We start from the raw sequence: 25,337 nt of genomic DNA, 5'->3' as shown, positions 1-25,337 counted from the left end.
GAGACGCAACGAGAGACCAGAGACCCCACGTGGTACAGTGTCCGAATGAATCTGGATGTTCGTGTCAACCTACAAGTAATTCATATTTTAATAGGCTCTATCAGATGAAATAACAGAGAAGAGAAGGTCAAGCACGTGCAGTTCGCGCCACGGAAGCATCGGGTACTCCGACGACCCGCCAACGCCCACAACGATTGCAGATTCTTCAGCATACCAAACTTATCTGCCCAAGGAGACATTGGTTTGCAAGCGTATATCTCTTTCATTCTCTTTCTCTTGTTTTTTCCGTCTCTATCTCTATCTCTGTCTCTATCACAGTCTTCATCTCTCTCTCTATCTTTATACCTCTTTATCTCTCTCCCTCGATACCTCTCTCTGCATCTCTCTCTATCTCTCTCTCCCTCGATACCTCCCTCTGCATCTCTCTCTCTCTTACTTCTTTCTCTCCACATCTTTCTCTGTCTCTCTCTGCCTCTATACTTCTCTCTGCATCTCTCTCTTACTTCTTTCTCTCCGCGTCTTTCTCTATCTCTCTCTCCCTCGGTACCTCTCTCTGCGTCTCTCTCTCTCTTCTGTTTCTCCACGTTTTTGTCTCTCTCTCTCTCTCCATCGGTACCTCTATTTCTTCATCTTTCTCTAATCTCTTTCTCTCCACGTACTTTTACATTTCTCTCTCGCTCTCTTCTCCCTCCTACCTCTTTATCTCTTCTTTTCTCTCTATTATTTGGTGTCCGTCTCACCCTCTTCCTCTGAATGTATCTTTCTCTATTCACCTCCCTTCCAGTCTCTCCGTACGTATTTATCTATCTCACTTTTTTCCTTTCTTTCCTCGACGTGCTGTGATCGTTTTTTAGAATGAAAGGGGGAGTCGAGGTCAAGGGCCCAGCAGTGTCGCCGAGCGGAACAGCGGGGAGCAGGGAAGGCATTTAGGAGGGTGAGGCTACGGCTATTAATTGTGGACAGAGAGTAGATTTAAGTGACCTGTTTTTACTTAGCCCTACATACGGACAAGCCCGCCGCCGGACATGAAATAGTAGAAGAGCTTACTACGTCCGCAGAGTTCATCGAGGTGAACACACACGGTGGCCATGGATTCCGGCTACGATACTCGGAGGAAAAAACTCTTCCACCGCCATTCTCCAAGGCAGATACAGACGCTTGAGGCGTGCGTTTCCTTCTCTATCTCTCTCTCTCTGTCATTTTCTTCCTCCCTCCCTCTCTCCTTTCTCTTCCTCCCGATCTCCCTCCCTCTCTCTCTTCCTCTTCCTCCCGCTCTCCCTCCCTCCCCCTGTTTCTCCTTCTCCATCTCCGCCTCCTCTCTCTCTCTCTCCCTCTCTCTCTCTCTCCCTTTCTCTCTCTCTCTCCCTCTCTCTCTCCCTCTCTCTCTCTCTCTCCCTCTCTCTCTCTCTCCCTTTCTCTCTCTCTCTCCCTCTCTCTCTCTTCCACTGAATCTATCTTTCTCGCTCTCTATCTTTCTCTCCCTCTCTCTGTTTCTCCCTCTTTCTATTTCCACCTCTCTCTTTCTCGCTCTCTTTCTCTTTCTCTCTATGTTTCTCCCTCTTTCTATTTCTACCTCTCTCTTTCGCGCTCTCTTTCTCTTTCTCCCTATGTTTCTCCCTCTTTCTATTTCTACCTCTCTTTCTCGCTCTCTTTCTCTTTCTCCCTATGTTTCTCCCTCTTTCTATTTCTACCTCTCTCTTTCTCGCTCTCTTTCTCTCTATGTTTCTCCCTCTTTCTATTTCTTCCTCTCTTTCTCTTTCCATCTCTTCGTCTAGCTCTCTCTCTCTCTCATAACCCCGTTACTCATTCTCTCCTACATCTCTTCTTTTCCATGTCTTCTTTCCAGGACGTTTCAAGAATGCCCACATCCGGACGAGAAGCAGAGAATGCGGCTCAGCAGGGAGTTGGGCCTCAATCCGCGCCAGATCAAGTTTTGGTTCCAGAACAGAAGAACCCAGATGAAGGTTTTTTAGTGTTTCCGTGCCCATTCTCTTTCTTCAATTCGCCTCCATGGCCAACTCCTTCAGCCATTCTCATCTTCTTCTACAGGCCCAGAACGAGAGAGCGGACAACTCTTCTCTACGCGTAGAGAACGAGAGGATTCGTTGCGAGAACTTCTCCATGAAAGAAGCCCTGAGGCGGGTCGTCTGCCCTAACTGCGGCTGCGTTCCTGAAGACGCCTCTCTTGACGAAGATCAACTCCGCCTCGAGAACGCCCGCCTGAGAGACGAGGTGGACATCTTAGCTGTTGAGATTTAAGGGCATAACACTGTGCTAATAGCGATAGCTAACATCAACGGCGCAACTCTTACGCTTCATCAGCAGGGTGTTGACTTCAACATTCCTCTTAACACCTGCCCCTAAGACTATAACCCTCTTAACACCTACCATGCTGCTGAAAGCTATAGCTGATAGCAAGGACTTCAACATTCCCCTTAACACCTGCCCCTAAGGCTCAGTCTGTTGTGCCTAGAATTATAACCTTTCTCTTCCTGGGCTCTGAAAGTATGTTAAGATTGAAGCGCCTTCCACTGTGGCAAAAGCTATAACAAGACTGATGGGTTTTACTTGATCTCAGTTGCAGAGGATCTCCAACCTTGCCTCCAGGAAACTCGGAGGCCCCGTCCACAAAATGATACCCATGTCCTCCCTTAGCTTATCAGTCGGAGAAGGCCAGAACTCAGTGATATCACTGGAGCAGAGGTCGTCAATGGTGGACGACGCCGCTGCTGCCGTGGAGGAGCTGATCAAGCTTGTCCAAGCAGAGGAGCCACTGTGGAGCAAACTGGAGAAGCACGAGCTCGAAATTCTCAATGCAGGGGCCTACGAAAGCATTTTCACTCGAGCAAAGGATACTAACATGCGGAGAGAAGCGTCCAGAGCCTCCTGCGTAGCCATGATCTCACCCGAGTCTCTGGTCGAAGCTCTTATAGATACGGTGATCACCTAACATCACTTAACAGGATGACGAAGACGACTTGAAAACGACGTCCTATCGCAATGACGGTGACATTTTCACGTCGCTTTTGAAGAGAGGATGAGAATTTTATCTCGTCATCGTCATCCTGGAGAGAACCATCCATCGTTGTTCTTGGCTCAGATTTTGACCTTGTTTTCTGGGTCTCAGAGCAAATGGGTGGAGCTCTTCCCGACCATCGTCTCCAAAGCGAAGACAATTGAAGTTCTTTCCAGCGGAGTGGGAGGAAACGGGTCTCTGCAGCTGGTACTCGGAAGAACTCTTCCTTCCTCGTCTGTGGTAATTGTTATTAACAATTGAATGAAACGCAGGTATACGCAGAGGTTCAAGCTCTGTCTCCTATTGTCGCTCCCAGGGAGTTCTTCTTCCTGCGCCATTCCCGGCAAATCGATCGGAAAACGTGGGTCGTCGCTGACATCTCCGCTGGAAGCCCGCCGCTGGCGTCGCCTTGCTGCAGGAAGCTACCCTCTGGCTGCGTGATTCAAGACATGTTCAACGGGTTCTCCAAGGTGAGAATTGAATTCTTGAAATTAAAGTTTGAATGATGGTTATCATCATCGTCATTGTTAACGTAATCGATGATGGTGCACGCCGCTTGATAGCGTTGATTTGAGCTCGTCGACCGGAATTTATCGCGGATATGTTCATTGCAGATCATCTGGGTTGAGCATTCAGAAGTGTTGAGAAGTCCGATTCACCGTCTATACAAGAATCTGGTGGAGAAGGGTGTCGCGTTCGGGGCGCAGCGGTGGGCGGCGGCGCTGAGACGTTCGTGCGAGCGCGCCGCTTTCGCGGCGGCCCACGGCGGCGATTCAGGTCAGCTTACTGAAGGCAAGTTTTTTCAACTGTGGGGAGAATTATGAACGTAAATAACGTGCTATTTGATCTCAGAATGGAGTCTTTCGGGGGAGGGGAAGGCAAATTTGGTGAAGCTGGCGGAGAGAATGGTGAGTAACTTCTGCGGGAGCGTCTTTGCCGGCGATGGCGATGGGTGGACGACGACGTTATCGGGGCAGGATGATGGGGGGGTGCGCGTCGCCGTTCATCGGAGCGTTGATCCGGGGCAGCCGAACGGCGTCGTTCTAAGCGCTGCGACGTCTGTTTGGCTTCCGACGCTGCCGGAGATAGTCTTCGGCTTCCTCAGCAACGCGAGGACTCGCTTTCAGGTGCTCCTTGTCCCTCGCTCTCTCTCTCTTTAGATCTCACAGTGCGTTTTCAGTGGGGATTTTCTGCTTCCTCTCTCTACTTGTCAGTGGAGATTTTCAACATTCTCATTATTATCATTATTATCTTTCTCTCTCCGAACTGTCTTCAGTCTTAAATCTCTCTATTTTCTGCTTCGTCTCTTATTTTCTGTCAACTCTCCAAAAGTGTATCTAACTCTCAGAGTGATTTTTTTCCTTCCTTCCCTTATCCTCTCTCAACTGTCCAGAAGGGTATTCAACAGTTTCTCCTCTTCTGTAGGATTTCTTGATTCCTCTCTTCTCCACCTCTTCAGCAAGGATTTCAACATTCTCGTCCCTACCTTCTCTCTCGTCATCCTTTTTATCTCTCTTTTTCTCTTGGATTTCCTGCTCCACTCTCTCCTCCACCTCACCAACAGGGCTTTCAACAGTCTCTTGGATTCTTTTCTCACTTCTCTCTTGGGGTTTTTTAATTTTTCTCATTATTCCTACTCCCTACCTCTTGAATGTCTTTAAATATTTTGTCGATCTTTCGTTGATCAGAATAATGTCATCAATGCCTTCTGTTTTCTCTGGCAGTGGGACGTCCTCTCTTGCGGGAACCCTGTGCAAGAGGTAGCCCATATCTCCACCGGCCAGGACTTGGGAAACGGCGTGTCTCTCCTTCGGGTGGGTTTCCTTTAAGTATTCATCGGCGATGAAGAAATCGTCATCTTTAGTCCCCATCCTACAATCAAAATAACGATAACAACGACGGGTTTTTCCGCAGGGGTTGAACGGGGGAGAAAGCTCCATGCTAATTCTCCAGGAGAGCAGCACCAGCGCGTGGGGTTCGAGCGTGGTTTACGCCCCTATCGACGTCTCCTCCGTAAACGTCGTAGTAAACGGGCAGGGCCTGTCGCGAGTGCCGCTGCTGCCCTCGGGGTTTTCCATAGTACCTGGAGAAGACGAGTTCAGCGGGAAGAAGGGAGCCTTGGTCACGGTGGCGTTTCAGATCCTCGTCAGCAGCTTGCCATCCTCCAAGATGAACATGGAGTCTGTAGGGACGGTCAAGACCCTCATCAGCACCACTGTTAGGCAGATAAAGGCCGCCTTGAATTGCCCCCCTTCTGCGCCATAACCCATCTCTTCATCTCTTTATCTCTCGTAGGGAAGGTAAAAGGCGGCCTTGAATCATGTGTATCACTCTTTCTTCATGTGTATCTCTCTCTCTGTGAGGGATAGTAATGGCAGCCTTGAATTGTCCCTCTGCGCCATAACCCATCTATTCATTTGTATCTCTTGGGAAAGTAAGAGGCCGCCTTGAAAATGCATGAATATCTCTCTTTCTACACGTGTATCTCTCTCCAAGGGAACGTGAAAGGCGGCCTTGAATTGCCCCTCAACGCCATAGCCTCTAATTATTTGTAATCTTTCTCTCTCTAAAGGAAGGTGATAAGCAGCCATGAAATCCATGTGTGTCTCTTCCTTCATGTGTTTCTCTTTTTTCCTAACGGAAGGTGAGAGGCAGCCTTGAATGGCACGGTTATCTCTCTTTCTTCATGTTTCTCTTTCTTTCTCAAAGTAAAGTCGGCCTTGAATTTCAATCCATGGTAAAACCCATCTCTTCATAGTAAATGCAACCTTGAGTTGCCTTTCCGAGACAACCTATTCCTCCTAGCTCTCTATCTTCGTTTCCACTTCTTTCTCTCTCTTAGAGACTGTAAAAGCAGATGAAGACAACATTGAATTGACATTCTGATTCATAACCCATCTGTATCTTCATTTGTATAATTTCCCCAAGGTAAATGCAGATAGACAGCGTAGAATTCCCTTCTGCGCAATAACCCATGTATCGTTTTCTGTCTTTGAGTAAACGGAGCCAGGAGCCTCAGACTGCGCCTCTGAGCCACAACCCATCAGTACTGCTCTATCTCCATCTGTATCTCTTACCCTCTCTTGGGGAAGGTAAAAGGAATCCGAGAATTGATACTCTGCCGCAAAACCCATCGCCACTACATCTCTATCTTCATTTTTTCTCTCTTCTAAGGCTGATAAAGGCTACCTTGAGATGCCTCTCTGCAGCATAACCCATTTCTTCTACTTCTCTTTCTTCATGTGTATCCGTTTCTCTCTCCAAGGGAAGCTAATGGAAACCATGAATCTCGCCTCTACGCTATCACCTTCTCCACTATCTCTCTCTCTACGGGAAGAAAAAGGCAGCCTTGAATTACACTGCGCCATAACTTATGTCTATTACTTCTCCATCTTAATTTGTATCTCTCCCTCTCTGAGGTAAAGGTAGATAAATGTAGCCTTGAATTGCCCCTCAGCGCCATTACCCATCTCGACTACCTCAATATGTTCATTTGTATCGCTTTCTCTCTCTATAAGGGAAGGTAAAGGCTGCCTTGAATTGCCACTCTGTACCATAACCCGCCTCTACTACCTCTCTATCTTCTTTTGTATCTCTTTCTCTCTCTAAGGTAAATGCAGATAAATGTAGCCTTGAATTGCCCCGCAGCTCCATAACCATCTCTACTACCTCTATCTTCATTTAGATCGCTTTCTCTCTATAAGGGAAGGTAAAGGCAGCCTTGAATTGCACTCTGCCCCATAACCCATCTCTATTACCTCTCTATCTTCATTTGTTTCTCTCTCTCTCTCTAAGGTAAATGCAGATAAATGTATCCTTGAATTACCCCTCAGCACCATAACCCATGTCAACTTCCGTCTATATTCATGTCTTTCATTTGGTTACCTTCAGAAGCCTGGACAGATTGTATGAACGGAATGTGAACAGTCAAAACTACCCACAATCGAAGACGGAACGGTACGGCAAGGAACGTTCGGCTTCCATTCAGAACTGAAGTAGAGACGAAGATAGAATGATGTAGTGAGACGGGAGAGGAATGAAGTAGTGAGGCGGAACAGATAATTAATCGTCATGTTGACATCGAGTCGCTTATTCGAATTGAATCTCTGTCGAGGGAAGATAGAGAGGACCAGGAATTGAATCTATTGCTTCGATCTGAGCACTCTGGGCACCTGCGAGCAGATTGATCATTAAATTGTCTCGGATAAGCTGCAACTTCAAGTCGCTTGCTACCCCTGACGAGCTGTCGGCTTTACTCCTCTTTAAGTTCCATTAACTCCATTCGATCTCTGTGTCCAGGCAGAAAAAAAGGAGAGGGAGAGAGGCAGGAGAAAAACAGGGAGGGAGAGAGAGACTGAGAGAAATAGCGATATAGATATAGAAAACGAAAGAGAGAAAAAGAGAGAGAGAGAGAGAGAGTACTATCTAAGACATGCAGGAAAAAGCTACGGACGTCTTTTCAGGCTTGAATCTGAAGTTGCACTGTTAAAGAGGACGGCCTCTGTTTCTCACTAAAACGTTCATGGGTTAGCAACAGGAAAAGTTGTTTGCCAATAGTTCATCCTCTCTCGCACTCTCTTTGTGCAAGACTACTTGAAAGTCCATTTCTATGTTTAAGTCATGTGCCTCTATTTACAATGATCAAACAAGCTTTACTGTCCTCCCTAGGATTTGATGTGTTGGCTGTAGTATTGATTCGATGAGGTTAGGTCAATAGCCTTAACTCAAATCAGCTTTGGAGAAGTTTCATTCTATGAAGTGACGTACAAGTTCTTGCTAGTTTTACGTTCAACTCGGCGTGGGTGTTGCTCCTCAAACTGATTTTTCCAAGCATCAATCTACCATTTTTATTTCCTCTTCCAATATTTTCTGTTCCACATATCAGCTAATTTAGTATCTGAATACATTGAGAAAATTTGGATTTCATGAGTGGACATTGAATTTCATTTTCCATGGAAACATATGCCTTTTGTAGTAGTTTGGATTAAAATGATTTTGTGAGTAATATCAGCCTTGTCTTATTTTATGATCAAGTATTTAAATGTGCTGAAATATTCATCTGCCATTCAGGTCGTCAAAAGTATTAAACAATAGTTTTATGCATCCTAATTTAAGCCCTACAGATTTTTTTTCATTGTGCTTGGATTTAAATTTTTGCTTGTCCAATTCAAATGGCGTACCATCTCCTGTGACGCCAAATTTGCCGAAGCCAAGTAATCGTGTCTTCTGAAATAGTCGAGTCTCTATTAGGAACGTCAAACTAATGGAGCAACAAGATGTTGGCCCATCAGTTGAGCCACCAAATTCTGATTTAAGATTATATACTGTGATTATCTTAGTAGACTCGTAACTATTCAAGACTACAAAACAACAATTTATTCTGTCCAAATAAGAAACATTGTGAAGATATTTTAACCGAGTTAAATTATTGTATTACAATATATTTGGGATTTTAATTAAATAATTGAATTAGATAAATTATAATTTCCCATATTTTCACCCTTATGGTCAACTCGGGCACTAGGCGTGCATATTAGCAGTGTCAAATATGATTGATGAGGCTTACAAGCCAACCACACTTCCATGTTTCATTTAGGTTCACTGAATGGAAAAATAATTCATTATTATTCTATTGTTAGGAATTTAATACATCTTCTTCCTCGAGTCAATCGCCTCTTATATTGACGGCACACAATCCCATCTTGTCACTTAATCACCTTTGTGTACTTTTTCCTTTATCAAAGCTGACTGATTTGAATGTTGTCTTAGGATAATGTTGCTATTTCATATATATGATGTGATTAGAAACTCAAACTTCTAGGTTAAAAACATAGACACCGATACATAAGATGTGGTTGGTGTCTTAGTTATAAGAACCACTTATACGACTATAACATGAATCAACATAATTAATGTTTGAGGATACCATTCAGAGCTCAATTCAGAAAACTCTTTTACGATGCATCAACCACCATTTGTCCTTATTGTCTACACACTAATAGCCATAGGATCAGCCCTACTTATCACATTAGTAGGACCAAATAGTAATATTATTTTTGGATAGTTTGATGTTTTGATTGTTGTACTTTGCTATTCATGTTTAGAGATATAATAAATCAATAGGCACTGTATGTTTTCATGTACTTTATTATTAACATCACATGGGAATAATGAATTCAAACATGATATGGAAATAATTGGAATGATGAACACATGATATCAACCAATCCACCCATTGGACTAAAACTAGTCACCATTATTCAACAATCCCATTTTTAACGATGAAGCTAAAAATATCAAGAGCTAGGGCTTTATTAATTGGCCTTCTATCTCGGCAGTCAGGGGAGCTCTGTCCATCACAACACTTCAAATAATAATTTCCCTAATCGAGTAAAATCACCTTAGAATTTGTTAAAACTTATGATGAGGCTGTGACTATTTTGCTTGTGATATTGCATCATTGTTGTTGCTCAACAAAGGTTCATAGAAATCTACTCGATCTATCTCTATTGATACGAAAGTTATAACACCCTAATTTTGATCTTTATTTCAAGCAATTTAGCATACTTTTATGCATTTAATGAGATTAAAAGGGTTTGTTATCATATAGTTACACGAAAATAATGTTTTCAAGTGATTTCTGTTTTTTCCCTAAATTTCTGTTAATTTTATGATTTTAAGGGATTTATTTGAGCTTGAAATAATTATTTTAAAATGAAAATGGCAGGTTTAATATTTAATTTCGAGATTTATTAGTATGGGAATGAAATACTGAATTTTCTAGAATTTTCTAGGATTTTTTAAGATGTTATTGGATTTTTTCTGAAATTTAGTTGAGTGAAAAATGCATTTTTATTAAGAAAATGATATATTTATAAGGTGAAAATGAGTATTAAAGTTATTTTCAAACTTTGAGGGGCTTTTCATAAATTTCAGTTGCAGTTATACCCTCAAAAACAGCTCTCGGTCGTGTACGCAGGTGTAAAGCTACTGTTTAAACAGTTACAGGGTTTTATTGGAATTACTTAGTATTTTTTAATGGTTTTTATGAGAAATCAGAGGAGAGAGAATGCACAAGGGGCATATACACAATTACTTTTGGGCAGCGTCAGATGGCAATTTCATATTTTAAAAAGGACTTTTACGCAAAATGTCCAATTGATTTTTTGAGAGTCGACGTGGCCTCATCTTAGCCGTCGGATGCAAATCCGCCTGCGCCTGATAACAGGGCGCTACGGGAGGTAAGTTCACCGCCTGCGATGCGCGTACGATGCAGTGAGAAGAACGCATCTTAGGTGCATCGCAATGCGTACCAACCTAATTTTTTCTGACCTTTTCTCTTTGTTTTCTTTTTTCGCCAGGGAGTACGTGGCGCTCAGAGGTCAAACCTGACAAAATGAATTCAAAATGCGTCCGCCAGTGAGAAGACAACACATCATGGCGTGTTAAAAAAGAAATTAATAAATAAATGAATTTAAATCCAATGGCTAAAATTGGTTTAAATTCATTTATTAATAACTTTTGATCCTGAAGTCCAATTCAGATGATTTTTTATAGATTTGCTCGTCTCGATCCCCTCTTTCTATCTGTGTTTTGGATCATTCAGATCAGTCCTACATTGATGGACAAAAATTAATTACTATGAGGGGTAAAATGGCAATTTTTACCATTTAACCTAAGTTTAAAAGTCGAATTTCGAGAGGAGGGGGTCATTCTTGGTGGTGCTCTATCACAGCTGCAAGACAGAGAGGAGCTCCAGCTTGGATCAACCTATTTGGTACTTTTTCCTTCTTTGTATTTGAACTTTTGGTGTATTTTGGATGTTGTTAGTTGAATCTCTTAGTCGTTCTTCTTGATTTTTGTCTGAACTTCTAAATCGCTTGGCTTGAGCGGCATGTACAAGCCCTGACTAGGATCGAGAGGATAAATTGAGATATTTACCTAGCTATTCCAAGTGCATATCAAGAAAACTATAAAAAAACTTATAAAAAAGGGTTAACTTTCTAGGAAATTAAATTTCACATTTTATTATCCAATAGAGTAGTTATTTTTGGATCATCAAGCCTACAGAAACAACCAAAACAAATCAAAATTTTCTCCTCTCAATCTCTGTAATTGAATTCTTTGATCCTTTCAATTGGATCAATTAACTTAACTTAGAGCCCCTTATTTCTTCTACTCCTCTCATCTCTTCTACCTCCCTCTCTAACCTCCTTGTCTAATTTGGTTGATTTGATCTTCATTGAAGATCAAATTAACTCTAATTAGGATTGACTTATCAAGAAAATCATCAATTGAATTAACTTACTAGCTTCCCTTGGACGATACCCTTTACTTATCTCTACACATCTTAAGTAGGGTTTTATAAATTTTATTGTATAAGCTAAAATTTACAACGACAAGGGATTAAATTTGGTAAACTCGACTCCTATTTTTGGCTTATCATAAAGTTAAAGACAAATATTTATTTATTAATATTTCTTATTTAGTTTGAAATATTTGCATTATAATGCATATTTATTTCTTAATATAATTATCGTGTAATTTTGATAGTTCTTAGCAATACAATCAGATTATTTAAAACCAAGTATCATATGAATCAAGTAAAACACCATAGATAAGAGAATAAAAGCGAAAGCGAATGTTTGTATCTCTCAAGCAATACGATTCTACTGGGGAAACTTTTGCCAAGAAAAAAAAACTCATAAAATTGATTTTGAAGAAATTTAATTAACAATAGAAAATATGTTGTATCAAAATAAGATGAATAGATAGACTTTAAATGAAGTTTCATTTCTTGTTTGTGAATGGCCAAATTCAAAGAGCTAAATTGGCATGACACAAAAATTATAAGTTGTTAAGTAACATGATCATATCATGTAAATCTTTGAAAAAGTGATTGAAATACAAGAGCAGCATCCCTGATTTATTTAAAAATATTTAATCAGTGTGTTAATTTCTTCAATTATTAATATACTTATTCATACTCTTATTCTCATTAAAAATAGTTATTAATATTGGAATTTTGAGCCTCGAAATCCAAAATAAATTCTTTTCATCCATAGTAAATGTATTGTTCACACAATGTTCTCTTAAATATTTTTAAGTAAATCTGTACATGAAAAAACATATAATATCAATAGACTTTCTCTCATAGAATAATAAATAAAATTAAATATTATCAAAAAATAACATGAAAAAAATATTTTATGGAAAAATCAGGGCATTCTCGGTAGAGAGTAGGAATACTGTCAAACCCACGAGTTGGGTAGAGATAGCAGATAATAAATGTCGCCATCGGCTGAGAGCGTCTGCGACTTGGTTGGCAAGACCCGGTTTGTGTTTAAGACAGAACTGAAAGGACTGAAGATATTCCACCCATTTTGCATGCTTCGGGTGGAGATGGCGCTAAGTGTGGAGATACTTCAAGGCTTCGTGGTCAGAAAATAACACAAATTCTCGTGAAATGAGGTAATGTCACCAGTGTTTCAAGACTTGGACTACGACATAGAGCTCTTTCTCGTATGTAGAATACTTCTACCTTACCTCGTTTAGCTTTTCACTGTGGAAGGCAACATGATGACCACCTTGACTGAGGACACCGCCCAATCCTGTGCCTGAAGTGTCACATGAGACTTCAAAAAGCTCCTCAAAGTCAGGAAGTCTTAAAATAGGCCACTGGCCATCAGGCTTTTAATCTGATCAAAAGCGGCGTTGGCCCCCGCATTCCAAGAGAATTCTCAGTTGCAGAGACAGTTGGTGACAAGTGCCATGATAGTACTGAAATTCTTAATGAATCGTCGATAGAACGTGGCTAATCCATGAAAACTACGAACGTCATGAATATTCACAGTGACAGGCCAGTCGATGATGGTGGGTGCCTTTTCAGGGTCGACTGAGATTCCTTCTGCTGAAATGATGAAGCCTAAGAAGAGAACCTGATCTTGAAAGAAGCTGCATTTTTTTGGTTAGCCATAAATTGGTGTGTTTACAGTAAACGACAAATAATATGGAGATGCTCCAGATGCTCGTCGACGGTGGGGCTATAGACAAGGATATCATCAAAATACACAACCACAAACTTTCCTAGTTGATCACGGAATGTATGGGTCATAATCCTCATGAACGTGTTGGGTGCGTTGGAGAGGCCGAAGGGCATCACCAGCCATTCATAAAGTCCATCTTTAGTTTTGAAAGCTGTCTTCCACTCATCTCCAGGATGAATGCAAACTTGATGATATCCACTCCGCAGATCAATCTTAAAGAACACTTGAGCCCTGACCATCATGTCAACCATGTCATCCAGTCGAGGAATCAGGAATCGGTATTTTACTGTAATTTTGTTGATGGCGCGGAAATCTATACACATCCGCCATGAGCCATCTTTCTTTGGGACCAGTAAGGCTGGTACTGCACACGGGCTGAGGGTTTCTCTGATAAAACCTCGATCAAGAAGATCTTGGACTTGTCAACGTAACTCTTGATGTTCTGATGGAGCTAGACGATAATGAGGCATATTAGGTAATTGTGCTCATGGGTGCAAGTTTACGATATGTTGCACATCCCTAAGGGGCGGTAGTGTGGGAGAGTCTGATTCTGAAAAGATATCCACGAACTCCTTGCGCAGTTGTTTCTCTTGCGGCCCACTGGTGGTGGAGCTAGCGTCACAAGCCACCAGTGCTGGATATGCTAGGAAGAGGGGAACTGCTTTTGTATGAATTTGGTGAAGTATGACTTGGAGAGGCAAGATTTGTAATTGGAGGCCAACGGCAGGCTTGGCAGTGACTGCTTTAGGCTGAGGTCAGAAGGGCTTGATTACCACTCTCTTGTTAGCGTGCATGAACGTGCATTTGTTACTTCGCCCATGTAAGGTCGCCTTTGTATCATACAACCACGGCCGACCAAGGAGCATGCTGCTGACTTTCATGGGGAGGACATCCATCTACACATCATCTTGATAGGATCGCATGTGCAAGTTAAACAAACATCGGTGGGTTACAGCTATGGATTGAAAACTTACTGACGCCACTTGATATGGAGAGGGGTGTTTCTAGAGGGGGCAGTTGCATCTTCTTGATTGCTTCTTGGGATATGGCGTTGACACTACTTCCGTTGTCAATAATAATCTTGTAATGTTGACCACCGACGTAGACATAGGTGCTTAATATCAAAGTATGGATAGGATCCATAATCTATGCTTAATGATATAGTGGTTGCAATAAATGTAATTATTCGGCTTCTTGCTCATGTGCTATGAAGTTTAGATCCAGCTCATATTCTTCCTCCTCAATATCAAGTTGGGCTACTGGGGGCCTTTCTTCGGGGGTTTCATCGACTGCTTCCTCCTGTGTAATGGCGAGGGTTCGGTTAGGGGCAGTTTCCTGACAAATGGTCGTATCCTCCACAAGAGAAGCAACGCCGACTCAGCATTATGGGAGGTGCTAGTGGACCGGGCGGTGCTTTAAGTAACCCGCAGGTCTCATGCGGTGGTATCACTGATGGAGCGACGACCGTGGGCTTCACTTCGGTGGTGGGCCTGTCTCGCGCCCCAACTCCTGCGTATTGACTGCCAGGCGGATTATCCAAAACACTCTTTGCATACCGATACGTTCCTTCACCACGATGATAGGCATTGAGATGGGGGCATTGAGAATCCAATCCCTGAGCCTCCAGCGTAAATCCCGCCGGCAGCTTGGCCAGGAACTCGTCATATTCCAGTGCCGTGCGATAAGCCTCCTCCAACGTTCTTACCCGCCTGAGGCCCAGTTCTCTCTTGATAGGCGCCTTTAGGCCCGTGCGGAAACGTGACAGCATCCGCGTTGGGTCTTCATTGAGTCCACAAACAAGCATCAATGCATCAAATTCTTTAATGTAATCTCGAGAGGTTCTATTACCTTGGTAGATTCTCTGCCATCTATCAACGATACATGAATGATATCCTTCGGTAACGTATTCTCCCCTCAACTTTATTTTGGCTGCTTCCCATGTGGTAATCGGTCGATCTCGCCTTTGAGCCATGGTTTCCAATATATTCTTCCAAAAGACTTTGGCTGGACCCGATAATTTAATATTGAGGAGCTTCAATTTACGGGACTCAAACAGCTCTACCCATCCAAAATAAGCGTCCATGGCGTCTTCCCAATCGTAATATTCTTTGGGCTCCTGTTCGCCATCGAATGTTGGAATATCCACCTTGACGCTTTGATAATCTCGTCCATTGTCTTCATGTCGTGTTGGCGGGCGACCTTGGTGATCAAATCCTCGTGGTATATGGCTTGGAAGGGCCTCGTCGCCTTCTTCATAGTCGGACTGATGTGGAGATAACGGTCGTTGCTCTTATGACACAGTTATTCGCTCCCTCGGTCATACTTGTTGTAGTGTGCGAGCCTAGGGCGGTATAGCTTCATCGACAGCGGTTGATGACGCCGGAGTTGATATCGGTGCCGAGTTACTCGGCATACCTGGTTGGTACGGCGTTCTAGATCATAAGGTGAATACGGGTTGGCCACCCCGCTCATCACTTCTGTCTTGTGACATCCTCGAGCTCTGATACCACTTAATGTAAAGAAACAAATAAAGGAATATACGATAACCCGATACCTCGAACTGGAAGGGAGTTTCTCAAACTAGAAGGCCGTTTCTGGAAAGAGTGACCAGAAAGGGTCGAGTATCCCAGGGAAGACCGGGTATCCGTGCTCGGTCAGACAACTTCGGGTAAGATCCTCTCTCGCTTTCATTCTTTCTGAATCTCTCTATCCTTTTCTTTCTCTCTTTCTGTCTAGCTATCCAACGTTCTCTCTCTCGCTTTCTTCCTGTATCTCTATCTCTCCTTTTCTTTCTCTCTTTCTGTATATCTATCCATCATTCTCTCTCGCTTTCTTTCATTCTAATGTAAATAAACAAAGAAAGGAATATACGATAACCCGATACCTCGAACTGGAAGGGCATTTCTCGAACTGGAAGGCCGTTTCTGGAAAGAGTGACCCAGAAAGGGTCGAGTATCCCAGGGAAGACTGGGTATCCGTGCTCGATCAGATGACTTTTGGTAAGATCCGACAATACAGCGACAGGCGGGCTTTCAAATGAGCAAATGGAAGAAAGACGCTAGAAAGAAACGCTAGAGAAGGAGAGGAGGAGACGCTAGAGGGAAGACACCATTCAATACTTCCAAAGATAAAAACCTCTCATTCATCCCCGTTGCAGGAGATATTTAAAGAAACACAGTCTTAAATATTTAACCTACTAAGCATGGGGACTTACCAACCGGTAAGGCCCCCACGTAGAGTCTTAACTCCAGCCATCTACGGCATATGCGTCACACGTGATATGCTGCAGATTGGAGATATCATTGGCTTGGCCAAGGGGGTATTACTGCAGGTGGGAACGTGGGAGTGTCGGATCAACTTCATGGTGCCCCCCATGGATGACTTTACGGTCATCCTGGGTCTCGACCTCTCTATGGGGTCTCGCGCGGTTGTGTTCCCTCAATATCGTGACGTAGCAGGAGTGTACACCAGGCCGTTTGGTTGCGCTTAGTTGGGGTGACGACGATGACAATAACTCCGGTGCAGCCGCGTGTAGACTACGGGGGCCAATCGTGGATGTACTACGTGAGTTTGCCGGGGTGATGCCTACACAACTTCTGGTGAAATTGCCACCTAGGGGGGACGTGGACCATGAAATAGAATTACTCGTTGGTACTCTCTGCATGCGCGGACACCCTACAAGATATCGCCAGCCTACTTAGAGAAATTGTGGAAGCAACTACAAGAACTACTGGAGAGCAAGCTGATCTGGCCGTCCAAGGTACCCTTTGGCGCACCAGTCTTATTCGAGATGAAGAAGGATGGATCATTCCGACTTTGCGTGGATTATCGAACGTTGAACAAGGTAACAATGAAAAATACATATCATGTACCGAATGTTGAAGAGTTGTTTGATAGGCTAGGGACGCTCACTACTTCTCATGGATGGACTTGAAGAGCGGGTACCACTAAGTGCGGATCAAGGTGGGGGATGAAATGAAGACGGCGTGCGTGACACGCTATTGATCTTCTGAATTTTCTGTGATACCTTTTGGGCTCATGAACACTCCTGCTACGTTTTGTTGTCTCATGAACAATATCTTTCGGGACTATATTGATGTTTCATTGTTGTGTACTTGGATGATATTCTCGAATAAACAAAACTTGGATAACCATGTGAGGCACTTGAGGAAGGTGATGGCCAAGCTGAAGGAGCACAAGCTCTACCTCAACCCAAAGAAGTGTGAGTTTGCTTTGCAGGAGATTGAGTTCCTCTTGCATCTAATCATAAAGGGAAGTGTGTGCATGGATCCCTCTAAGGTGAAGGTCATCCGGAATTGGACAACGCCGAAGGGAGTACCACGGTTGAGATCCTTCTTCAGGCTAGCCAGTTATTATTGAAAATTCATCAAAGGCTTCTCCTGACTAGCTACTTTATTGACGAACTTACTGAAGAAGGATGCAAAGTGGCAGTGGATGGACTGGTGTCAAAGAGCCTTCGATGAGTTGAAGAGTGTAATCTCTAGTGAATCGGTACTCTGATTGCCCATATTCGGCAAGCATACGAGGCACACACCGATGCTTGTGACTTCGCACTTGGGGGTCTCTTGATGCATCTCGTGGCTTATGAGAGCCGAAAGCTGAACGACGATGAGAGAAGGTATTCAGTGCATGAAAAGGAGATGACAACCGTGGTCCATTGCTTGAGAGTCTGGTGCCACTATCTTATTGGAGATAAATTTGTGGTCTACAATGACAACGTGGCCCCTAGTTGCTTCGAGTCCCATAAGAAGCTGACCCCGAAGCAAGCCAGATGACAAGATTTCTTGGCAGAATTCAACTACATCTTGCAATACTAGTCGGGGCGTGCCAATCAAGTTGACCGACGCCCCTGAGTCGCAAGTAACCATAAGTTTTTGTGGCCACACTTTCAGTAGTCCAAGGAAGCATTCTAGATGAGAACAAGTTGGCCTTGAAAGATGATCCAAAAGATGTTCGCGTTATGAGGCGCATTGTTGCGGGCGAGATGAGCAGATTCTGGACTGAGGATGGCATAATCTATGCAAATGGGAATCGGCTGTATGTGCCGTGTGCGGATGGGTTACGCTGAAAGCTCTTGTATGAAGCACACGTCGCACCCCACGCTTGACACCCAAGACAAGTGCGCATGCTTGCACTCCTGTCCTGCAACTATCACTGGCTGGGAATGGAACTGGATGTGGAGGAATATGTATGTTCATGCCTGGTGTGTCGACAAGATAAGATGGAGAAGGCTAAAGCTGTAGGAACGCTAGAACTTCTACCAAGGGTGAGCAGACTGTGGGAGTCTATCTCGATGAATTTCATCACCTGTCTTCCGCGCCCACCCATGATGCTATCTTGGTGATCGTGGACCATTTTTCCAAGTACGCAACATTCATCCCTACCACGTCGGAGGTGCACGCATCATTAACAACTGCGTGGCTTGTCTCTTCATGTCCAATGTGGCGAAGTACTGGGGTCTTCTAATGGACATCATTAACAACTGCGATACAAGATTAAATGTTTAAGTACATGGGCTCCAAGCTCAAATTTTCAACGAGCTTCCAACCAAGACTGCTGGTTAGATGAATCATTACATTCTTTATTCTTTTTTAAAAGTTTATTTTAATCATTGTAATTCGTTATGAAACAGAAAATAATTCCTACTATTATTTTCTGTTTTATAAGAAATCAATGAGTTTAGAGTGTATATTTTTTTCAAACTCATTATATCCAAATCGTGAGATTAGTTGTTTGTATGCTCCACAAAAGTATTCATTTCCCTTATCAAAACCCTAATAAATGAAGGTACAATGTTAATTCACTTACACATTGTAATATTATCTCATTTTCCGTATTTTTGAAAAATCCTTCACCACCATCAACAAAAGAGGCAATTCCACAACCAACTGTCATCCGTCACGTCAATGGGCAAAACGTCACATTACCGTCATAATGTTTTCATGACTATGACATGACTATTGACGAGTGCCGATCCCAAGTTTCTTTGCCTTTATAAATATAACTCCATAGATCTAAGTTACACAATGGCCTACTATATTTTCTTCTAACTTCAGTCCAGGGTCAAATTCTTGGGCTCAAACATACCATCTGCAACTTCCAGAACTCTCTACCCAACTGCTTTCTAGAACCATCTTTCTTCAAGTTGTCCCTGAGGATTACATTCCACTAATGTGCTCCACACCAAGGACGGACAATCTTAAGAGGGAGCTTTGAGCAATCTTCGTTAGTAAAACAGATCCCGAGGCACAGCATACATCTCGCCTAGTATAAATAGAGCAACGGCTAGGGTTTGTTAACCAGTCAGTAGAGAGGTTTATCTACTTTATCTTCTTCTTCCTCTGCACTCTGCAGTGCGAGTTCGAAGAAGATTCGTCAATGGCGTCTGTGCAGTTGACGAGCACGTCGTTCAGCGCCTGCAGAAGAGGCGCTTCGTCGCTTGTTCAAAGCGAGGGATTGCGGTTATCTGTTCTTCGGGTGGCGCCTCGGTCCAACGGGATCAGCTTCTCTCAGAAGACCTCCAAGGGGCTAATTGTTAAGGCCGCCACCGTTGTTGCGCCCAAGGTACTCGTTAATGCGTGGATTTTCGCTCGTTTGGGGTTTTTTAATGTTGTGAATCAAGTGTTTTCGGATTTTTTTTGGTTTTATTGCTGTTTTAGGAATTTTTCGTGTTTTGGTGGGCAAGAATTTGTGGCGCAAGTGTGTCAATTTCGAGTTTTTTTTGCATTGGAAGAATTCGTCGGTGATTTGCGAGTTTGTTGAGCAATTCTTGATGTTTTTGCCGAATTTGTGTCAATGCCTCGTCGAGTTTCTGGTCCAACGGGAGTAGCTTCTCTCAGAAGACCTCCTAGGGGCTAATTGTCATGGTTTCCACCGTTGTTGCCCCCAAGGTACTCGTTAATGCGTTGATTTTTGCTCGTGTGGGGTTTCTAAATGTTGTGAGGCAAGTGTTTTCGGATTTTTTGGTTTTATTAATGGTTTAGGAGTTTTTCTTGTTTTGGCGGGCAAGATTTTGTGGTGAAAGTGTGTCAATTTCGAGTTTTGCTTGCATTGGAAGAATCCGTCGGTGATTTGCGAGTTTACTGAGTTATTCTTGGTATTTTTACCGAATATGTATCAATGCCTTGTGGAGTTTCCGGCTGGTTGAAGTAATTGTTACTGATTTCCCAATGCGCGTATTTCCACTCATTCAGGGTTTCTACTTGTTATCAACGTAGTGAATTCTATAATCAAATTTTCTCTTTCATATTTTGAACTGACCTTCCTTTGCCGTGCTAAAATTCGTGATGCAATTAGAGAATTGGCAAGCGAATTGCGAGTTAATCAACTATTCAGTGAGATGTGTTCATTGTAAAAAAATTTGTTGAATTCTGAGTCTGTGTATCTTTGATTTTCTGGCTGTTTGAAGTACACTACCGTGACGCCGCTGGGAGACAGGGTACTTGTAAAGATCAAGACTGCCGAAGAGAAGACTGTCGGCGGTATTCTTCTTCCTTCGTCGGCGCAATCTAAACCTCAGAGTGGAGAAGTCGTTGCCATTGGTGATGGTAGAAGCGTCGGAAAGAACAAAGTCCAAGTCGATATCGAGGTTATTTATTGACGTTTTTTTTTTCTTGAAGCTTCGAATTTTTCTTGCGAAATTTGTTGTTTTCTTGCAAAATCAACTGTGCAATCTCATCGTAATCAAGCCATTTATTTTGATCATACTCGTTTTCGGGCTTTGTGCATTTGGGCAAATGATGATTTGATTTTTGTTTCGCTGAGATATTATCTTTGAAGTCTTATCAAATTCGAGCTTTTTAAACCTGATGCCTGGCGCAAACACTTTATTTTGCTTTATGTATTCTTCCGACAAACTCGATAACCGCGAGCAAAGGCTGATCTAAACTTTGCTGAGATGTCATCTCTGAAGTCTCATCACAATCGAGCTTTTTAATCCTGACTCTCATTGCTAATATTTCTTTATTCTTCTAATGACTTGCTTAATGAAATTACGAGCAAATGATGATCTGAACTTTGCTGAGATATCATCTGTGAAGTCATCATAATCGGGCGTTTTAATCCTGACGCTCGTTGCTAATATTTCTTTATCTTTGTAATGATTTACTTAATTACCTTGCGAGCAAATGATGATCTGAACTTTGCTGAGATATCATCTATGAAGTCTCATCATAATCGAGCTTTTTAATCCTGACGCTCGTCGCTATTATTTCTTTATTCTTCTTATGACTTACTTAATGACATTACGAGCAAATGATGATCTGAACTATGCTGAGATATCATCTGTGAAGTCTCATCATAATCGAGCTTTTTAATTCTGATGCTCGTTGCGAATATATCTTTAATTCTTTTTATGTCTTATTAAATGACCATGAGAGCATATGATGATCTGAACTTTGCTGAGATGTCGTCTTTGAAGTCTCATCATAATCGAGCTTTTTAATACTGATGCTCATTGCTTAAGTTCCATTAGTCTAGATATGGCCGACTCAGTGACCTTTTAATTACGAGTCGAAAGCGCGTCACAATCAAGCCAGTAGCTTATTTTAGGAATATGTTTCAACTTAATGTTCTCCGAATTCTTGACAATTGTTTTGTTTTTTTGTTAATTTTCCTACTTTGGAAGTAGGTTGGTAGCCAGGTTGTGTACTCGAAGTTTGCGGGGACGGAGATCGACTTCAATGGGTCAAATCATCTTCTATTGAAGGAAGACGATCTCGTTGGCATTCTCAACACCGATGATGTTAAAGACCTCAAACCTCTCAACGACCGAGTTCTTGTTCAGGTTCATCCCACCCCTACTTCTCTTTCTATCTCTAATATATGTCTCCATCTTTTATATCTTTGTTGTGTCTTCTCTCTCTACTACTTCCCTCTCGTGCATCTTTGTTGTGTTTTCTCTCTCTACTACTTCCCTCTCTTGCATCTTTGTTGTGTTTTCTCTCTCTACTACTTCCTCTCTTCTATCTTTGTTGTGTTTTCTCTCTCTACTACTTCCTCTCTTCTATTTTTGTTGTGTTTCCTCTCTCTACTACTTCCCTCTCTTGCATAATTGTTGTGTTTTCTCTCTCTACTACTTCCTCTCTTGCATCTTTGTTGTGTCTTCTCTCTCTACTACTTCCTCTCTTTCCTCTTTGTTGTGTCTTCTCTCTCTACTACTTCCCTCTCTTGCATCTTTGTTGTGTTTTCTCTCTCTACTACTTCCTCTCTTCTATCTTTGTTGTGTTTTCTCTCTCTACTACTTCCTCTCTTCTATTTTTGTTGTGTTTCCTCTCTCTACTACTTCCCTCTCTTGCATAATTGTTGTGTTTTCTCTCTCTACTACTTCCTCTCTTGCATCTTTGTTGTGTCTTCTCTCTCTACTACTTCCTCTCTTTCCTCTTTGTTGTGTCTTCTCTCTCTACTACTTCCCTCTCTTGCATCTTTGTTTTGTTTTCTCTCTACTACTTCCTCTCTTCTATCTTTGTTGTGTTTTCTCTCTCTACTACTTCCTCTCTTCTATTTTGTTGTGTTTCCTCTCTCTACTACTTCCTCTCTTGCATTTTTCTTGTGTTTTCTCTATCTCTTACTTTCTCTCTTGCATCTTTGTTGTGTCTTCTCTCTCTACTACTTCCTCTCTTTCCTCTTTGTTGTGTCTTCTCTCTCTACTACTTCCCTCTCTTGCATCTTTGTTGTGTTTTCTCTCTCTACTACTTCCTCTCTTCTATCTTTGTTGTGTTTTCTCTCTCTACTACTTCCTCTCTTCTATTTTTGTTGTGTTTCCTCTCTCTACTACTTCCCTCTCTTGCATATTTGTTGTGTTTTCTCTCTCTACTACTTCCTCTCTTGCATCTTTGTTGTGTCTTCTCTCTCTACTACTTCCTCTCTTTCCTCTTTGTTGTGTCTTCTCTCTCTACTACTTCCCTCTCTTCCATCTTTGTTGTGTCTTCTCTCTCTACAACTTCCCTCTCTTCCATCTTTGTTGTGTCTTCTATCACTGTTGTGTTCTCTCTCTACAACTTCCCTCTCTTCTATCTTTGTTGTGTCTTCTCTCTCTAATTCTGTTTCTTGATTTCTCCATCTCTCTGTCTCTCTAGTTTTCTCTCTCTTCTATCTTTGCTGAGTTTGTGAACCACTTATGTCCAGGTGTCTGAGGCGGAGGTGAAGACAGCTGGTGGGCTGCTTTTGACTGATGCTACTAAGGAGAAGCCCTCCACTGGAACAGTAATTACTCTCTCTCTACTCCTTACCTTTATCATTTTGTTTATCTTCTCTCTCTCTCTCTACATCCACCGTACTATCCACCCTTGCAGTAGTTACTGCTCTTTATACTCCTCTCTCTCTAGGTCGAGCTTTCTCGCTGGAAAATTCCTTAAATAAATTTAATCTCCCTCTCTCCATACCCTTTTAGTAAGCATTTCTCTGTCTAACTCTCTCTCTCTAGAGAAATTCCTTTTTGTCTTGTCTTCTCTCTTGAAAATTCCTTTCGCCTTCTGTCTAGTAAGTTCCTTCTCTCTAGAAAGTTCCTTCTCTCTCTCTCTATGACCTTCCCTCTAGAAAATTCCTTCTCTTCCTAACTTTCTCTCTAGGAAATTCCTTCTCCCTAACCCCTCTCCTTAGAAAATTCTCTCGTCCTAATCTTCTCTCTTGAAAATCCCGTCTCTCTTCTTAACCTTCTCTCTTGAATATCCGTTCTCTCTCTATAACCTTCTCTCTTGAATGTCCCGTCTCTCTCTAACCTTCTCTCCAGAAAATCCCGTATCTCCCTCGAACCCTCTCTCAAGAAAATCCCCTCTCTCTAACTTTCTCTCCACAATATCCCGTGTCTCTCTCTCTCTCTAACTTTCTCTCTACAATATACCGTCTCTCTCTCTAACTTTCTCTCTACAATATCCCGTCTCTCTCTAACCTTCTCTCTAGAAAATCCCGTCTCTCTCTCTATCATTCTCTCTAGAAAATCCCATCCCTCTCTAACCTGCTCTCTCTCTCTCTAACCCGGGTGGTCGCCCAGGTGATCGCTGCGGGGCCGGGGCCGCTGGACGAGGAAGGGAAGAGGAAGCCGCTGTCGGTGTCGAGCGGCGCCACCGTTCTCTACTCCAAGTACGCCGGCAACGAGTTCAAAAGCGCCGACGGCGGCGATTACATCGTCCTCAGAGCCGCGGACATCATGGCCGTCCTCTCCTAGTCCCCCCGGTACAATCCTCTTCAGCCTTCCATCTTTCTCGCTTATTTCCCACCCAACAAAAAAAAATAATTTTTTTCTGAGAAGTTTTCTAAGTTCTTGGGAAATTTTTCTGCCATGTGGTTTTTTCCTAAATTATTTCATCTTTAACCGTTCCCATTATTTTCTGAAAATGAATTCGACTTATCATTAGATTTCTTGAGAGGTTTGGTTTCATTCCTTTTTTCCTGTTGAGGGTGTGGTTTGATTTGTTAATTATTAATTTTTATCCGATATCTGATATCCGGAAAAATTGGGATGGTGTCTGATATCGGGTATCGGATATTCTGTCTGGTGTTAACGGATATCAGCTATCCATGCACTAGCCAGTTATCACCATGCCCTATGATGCTAATTAATTCATTCAATAAAACAAATATAAGTAGCCAATTATATTCATCCTCTTTATATTATCTGATTCAATATGGCCCATTGTCTTAAAGTTTCTGCATGCATTAAAAAAAATAGCTGGTGACCTAATGAGTGCTTTTTTCTTCCTAGGGAGAGAACTTTTTTATAATTCAAGAATCCAATCATGAGAAAAAATGGTCCAATCATGAGCATGTTGTAATTCTTCGATTTCAAGTCAAATGACACCAAGCATTAAAAAAATACAAGTTGGGAACCCTAATTTTCTCTGAATTGGATCAGGTTTAATCATTTTTCCCTGATTTATTCCTTATTATGAACTAATTAGTTTCCACCATCTCATTTAACCAATTAGATATTAAGCCTATCTTTAGAGTGTTGTGTTTGAGGTAGTTTTAAGTGAAAATATTCTTTAATTAGCATCTCTTCAATAACGCTAAGGGGTTGTGGTTGATCAATTAGTGTATCTTCAATAATCAATAAGACAGAATATCATAAGATCCATCAAATAAATCACTCATGCGAGTAATTTCTTCCACTGGGCATGCCATTGAGCAGTTTTACTTGTTCTATGATATTAAAATAAATCACTCATGCGAGTAATTTCGTGACTGAGCCAAATCATTTTGGCATGGACATTTAAGAAATCAACCCCAAAACCACCCAGATGGGATTTTCTACACAA

The 25,337-nt window shown here is 42.3% G+C and overlaps 2 protein-coding genes and 5 non-coding genes across 8 annotated transcripts; all 7 read left to right on the top strand.

The window, feature by feature from the left end:
- The first annotated feature begins 874 nt into the window (after positions 1-874).
- On the top strand, positions 875-5,494 carry LOC144701706 (homeobox-leucine zipper protein ROC8-like). 2 transcript variants are annotated; one of them, XM_078573452.1, is made up of 10 exons: positions 875-1,165; positions 1,847-1,964; positions 2,050-2,232; positions 2,579-2,938; positions 3,128-3,223; positions 3,289-3,486; positions 3,631-3,808; positions 3,869-4,143; positions 4,741-4,830; positions 4,931-5,494. In XM_078573452.1, the coding sequence occupies exons 1-10, from the start codon at positions 1,089-1,091 to the stop codon at positions 5,279-5,281; spliced, it is 1,926 nt and encodes a 641-aa protein (XP_078429578.1). In that variant the 5' UTR covers positions 875-1,088; the 3' UTR covers positions 5,282-5,494. The 2 variants fall into 2 exon arrangements, with proteins under 2 accessions (XP_078429578.1, XP_078429579.1); XM_078573453.1 differs by having other exon boundaries at positions 880-1,165; positions 3,631-3,793.
- A 13,881-nt stretch (positions 5,495-19,375) lies between these two features.
- Positions 19,376-24,379, top strand: LOC144701705 (20 kDa chaperonin, chloroplastic-like). The gene is made up of 5 exons (XM_078573451.1): positions 19,376-19,647; positions 20,492-20,671; positions 21,713-21,868; positions 23,209-23,286; positions 24,074-24,379. Exons 1-5 carry the CDS (start codon positions 19,462-19,464, stop codon positions 24,245-24,247), a joined length of 774 nt encoding a protein of 257 aa, XP_078429577.1. The 5' UTR covers positions 19,376-19,461; the 3' UTR covers positions 24,248-24,379.
- Positions 20,814-20,898, top strand: LOC144702809 (small nucleolar RNA SNORD36). Its single transcript, XR_013581386.1, has one exon. It is a non-coding gene; the product is annotated as a small nucleolar RNA SNORD36 (small nucleolar RNA).
- On the top strand, positions 21,079-21,156 carry LOC144702813 (small nucleolar RNA SNORD36). The gene has a single exon (XR_013581390.1). It is a non-coding gene; the product is annotated as a small nucleolar RNA SNORD36 (small nucleolar RNA).
- Positions 21,204-21,283, top strand: LOC144702810 (small nucleolar RNA SNORD36). Its single transcript, XR_013581387.1, has one exon. It is a non-coding gene; the product is annotated as a small nucleolar RNA SNORD36 (small nucleolar RNA).
- Positions 21,331-21,410, top strand: LOC144702812 (small nucleolar RNA SNORD36). Its single transcript, XR_013581389.1, has one exon. It is a non-coding gene; the product is annotated as a small nucleolar RNA SNORD36 (small nucleolar RNA).
- LOC144702811 (small nucleolar RNA SNORD36) lies at positions 21,459-21,538 on the top strand. Its single transcript, XR_013581388.1, has one exon. It is a non-coding gene; the product is annotated as a small nucleolar RNA SNORD36 (small nucleolar RNA).
- Positions 24,380-25,337: the final 958 nt, after the last annotated feature.

Source organism: Wolffia australiana, chromosome 4 (genome assembly GCF_029677425.1).
Source record: "Wolffia australiana isolate 7733 chromosome 4, ASM2967742v1".
NCBI lineage: Eukaryota > Viridiplantae > Streptophyta > Magnoliopsida > Alismatales > Araceae > Wolffia > Wolffia australiana.
Note: the sequence above shows the minus strand (reverse complement) of the source record. Positions and strands in the feature narration are given on the sequence as shown.